This window comes from Galleria mellonella, unplaced genomic scaffold (genome assembly GCF_026898425.1).
Source record: "Galleria mellonella isolate WM207_F2 unplaced genomic scaffold, CSIRO_AGI_GalMel_v1 utg63, whole genome shotgun sequence".
In the NCBI taxonomy this organism is placed as follows: Eukaryota; Metazoa; Arthropoda; class Insecta; order Lepidoptera; family Pyralidae; genus Galleria; species Galleria mellonella.
The window spans coordinates 11,348,395-11,352,177 of NW_026442130.1; the positions used below are offsets into that span (position 1 = coordinate 11,348,395).

Sequence of the window (3,783 nt, forward strand, 5' to 3'; positions counted from 1 at the left end):
TCTATCAAATTGAGAATTTTTTATTAATGATTTATAGTTTTTATAAATAAGAAGTAAGATAGCATTCTAGATAAACATTAATTATATTATTATGTACTATATTAGTACACTAATAAAGTGTATACATGTCCCCTAGCAAGATGGTGTAATGATTTACGCAAAATTCTGCGATAATTGCGTAAAGCACAAAACCATACGAAATGCGCACGTTGTTAATGACTTTATCCAGCAATGGATTGCTGTGAGCTGATTAAAAACTACTCAATTGATTTAATTTTTTTTTTCACCTGTAGAAAACTACATTATCAGCGAGTAACATAGGCTAATTATTTTAAAAAATTCTATCAACCCATGCAAAGCCAAATGGGGTCATTAGTGTATAATAGTGATAAGAATAGTGGTGATGCAAGGGAATTACGTTAGTGAGTAAAATTATTTGCTTGACCTATTTGGCGTGAATTTACAGGGTACAGAGGAATAACGTCTGAGTCCTCAGGAATGGCAACGCATGGGGCGTATCATGGGCGAAACAGTGTACTCTGTTATGTCCATGATACTGCTCATGTCTATAGGCGACGGTTACCACTTTCCATCAAGTGGGCCGTCAGCTTGTTTGCCATTCGAAGTTGTATAAAAAAAAATACTGTATCAATAAAGTATTATAAAAATAAACGAATAATTGACCATAACATGTTGATGTCCAATAGATAAATAAATAAAATTAAAGGAAATAATAAACAAAATTATTAATCGAATAAATAATTCGCTTCATTTACTTTATTTACAGAGTTTTTCAGTGATAATTTCATCAAAACTTTCGTTACCTTTTCATTGACTTCTATTGAAAAAGACTATTTAAATTATAATGTTACCAAACTCGCAGAGTTGACAGTTGTTTAGTTAAAGAACAAAGAATAAATTGTTTGTGGTTTGTTTGTTTCTATTGTCTGTTTAACAGTTCCTTCACAACAGATTCCTAACAAATATTTGTTAATAATTATGTTGTAAATTTCACTAACATAAAAAAAAATATACGGAAGATATACATATGTAAAAGAAAACACGAATCTTAATAAGACCAATAGATGCGAAAACTATATTCTTTTGAAATTTTGTCTATCTGTATATTTGTACCGGTACCACATAAAAATACCAATAAAAAAATGGATGCGGTTTTGTATTCCTGAAGATCTAACTTAAAATCTGGTGCACGTTTCATCGTGATACGCCATCTAGAAGAAGTTTTCATATTTCTGAACTTCACGCGTACTTAGTAGAGAGCAATAAGTTAGTTGTAAATAATCACAAATAAAAAATTAATTTCAGAACACGCGATGTCGAGGTGGCAACATGTATCGCGGCTCAAGATTCCCTTACTATGGGGAGTCAATGGAAATATCCGCAGCTACCTTAGCCCGAGCTCGCAACTCACTCCCTGACAGAAATAGTCAACGGGAGTCCCCTTTCGCTACAGCCGCTACACAGAACGGAACTAAAAAACACTTGAATAACAACAACCATTTTGATAACGGTATGGTTTAGTTAAACCAATATAAAAAAAAGTATTCCCATACAAAATGTGGAAGGACAATTATTAATTATAACAATCGCTATGCTGAGAACGTTATTTTAACAGTTATTATGTGGCTAACGTTATTATAACGTGTTATGGTAATGCTGTTATACATTTGCAAAAACATGCTTTTATATATCGAGTGAGCGATAGAGCTCATATTTTTATACTGCATATTGAGTGGTGAAATAGGCAGTATGAATTATATTTATCATATTTAAAGTCAATATTTCTATAGCTGAAATCCTTAAATGAATTGGTAAAATAATTATAGTGGATCTTTGTATAAATAAATTTGTATAGAACTAAATTAAATAATTATCGACATAGATAATGAATTATTTTACAGATTTATTTTATAATAATTTGTATATTCAATGTAAAATTAGTAGAGAAATTGAAACGAAAAGATTATTTTAAATTATTTTTCTGATAATATTTACTTGTAAAAAATACACGTAGATACCTACAATATTTCCAAAATAAATTCCTAAAATTGTAAAGAAAGCTTTAAGCATTAGTCTCGATGTGTGTTTAGGATTTAAGTTTTCTATGGTTGTCGTTTATGACTATTGTGCCATGCCTTACGAATTAAAATCTAATGTTACCTATACATTCCTGTTGTAAATAAATACACATTTTGTTTAAATTATTGTAAGTTGTTACCTAGAAATATTTTTATTTGAAATACTCATGGTTTAATTTAATTTAGGGGTTCGATAACATTCCAATGACCATAAACTTAAGTTGATAGTTCCTATACGTTGTAATTATCATAATCATTTTTAACCAATAAGACTGACTGACTGACGATAAATATATAAATTTCGAAGAAATGCATAATAGAATCCGATTTCCGATAAAATTCAAACGCAATGCATTTTTCGAACATTATCAGCAGATGATCCTTGAATGATTGTGTTTGTTCTACAGAATACTTACTATTCGTATAGGATGTACATTTATTATTTTTATCGCCATTAGATGTGCGCAATGTGTGTGTCTATGTAATGCAATGTAAAGTATGTTTTAATACAATTACGCTATAAAATTGTGTGTTTATTTTAAATACTTACAATATAGGCACTTGCAATGCTCTTTTATCTAATATTTTGTTATATTACATTAGTATAATTATTACAAATTATATCACATATTACGCACGTCTAGAGCGGCTTTAAATATTTTTCTTGGCTGTGAGGTGATCGAGACTCAGTTATATCATTATATAAAATATTTTACTTTACCAAACATGAATTATGTTAAAGTTTTTAAGTAAACACAAAGAATAGTTTATAAATATATAATTGAATTCTGTTGAACATCTATTTTCTTTTTAATACCTTTAAAGATTAAATATTCTTTATATCCCAAATCCTTACCAATATTATAAATATGAAAGTGAGTTTATTTGTTACCTCATAATGATATAATGGCTTAACTAATCACTGTGAATTTTGCTATGCACGTACTTTATTAAATGCAAAAGGATCTAGGCTATTTTTTATCCCGGTCAGTAAACATATCCCGGTCACGCGGACAAAGTTGCAGTTGAAAGCTAGTAAAATAATATTGTTTTCATTACAATTAACTCAGATACGTTGTTCATCATCTAACGAAAGTGTTGTAGTGACAAAAAAAAAAAAAACAAATCAATAAGTGTACACATTAGTCATATACATATACCATGTAATATTGTTTTGCGTACCACAGGAAGTCAGTGTTTTATACTTTTTTGCAAAGCAATAAAATGAGTCGTGACCATTTTGTGTTACTCTGGCAACCAATATCAGTTGTGTTGCTTTTTATGTTCTTTCCTTTTTTGTGTATGTTATTTTTTTTTGTTGTGTGCTAGAGTTACAATTTTTTTTTACTATCTACCATGGGCAAACCATACCTTCTTCTGTGGTCTTGTTGTGGTACTTCTATGCATTAATTTTCATACCACAACCCAACGAAATATATATTATACTACTTCAAGAAAGAAATAGGTTTTGTATAAAACAGCTTAGTATCTGCCCATACGAGTCAAAACGCACCAATTTGATTTAAAGTTATCGCCAATAAACTCTACCGGGTTTAATCTTTTACTGTATTGAGTTCTAAGCCTTCATCACTCTAGTAACAGAAACCTACTGCCATATGCTGCTATTTAAAATTTTGTATGATTATATATTAGAAGGATAGTAGGATGGGTCATAATTAATAAA

The 3,783-nt window shown here is 29.6% G+C and overlaps 1 protein-coding gene across 1 annotated transcript in view; it reads left to right on the forward strand.

The window, feature by feature from the left end:
- Positions 1–2,899, forward strand: part of LOC113521991 (adipokinetic hormone/corazonin-related peptide receptor variant I) — a 90,702-nt gene extending 87,803 nt beyond the window's left edge. The window contains exon 8 of the mRNA XM_026907703.3: positions 1,327–2,899. Coding sequence (XP_026763504.1) covers positions 1,327–1,542 — 216 coding nt within the window. The 3' untranslated portion in view covers positions 1,543–2,899. The remainder of the gene's footprint in view (positions 1–1,326) is intronic.
- Positions 2,900–3,783: the final 884 nt, after the last annotated feature.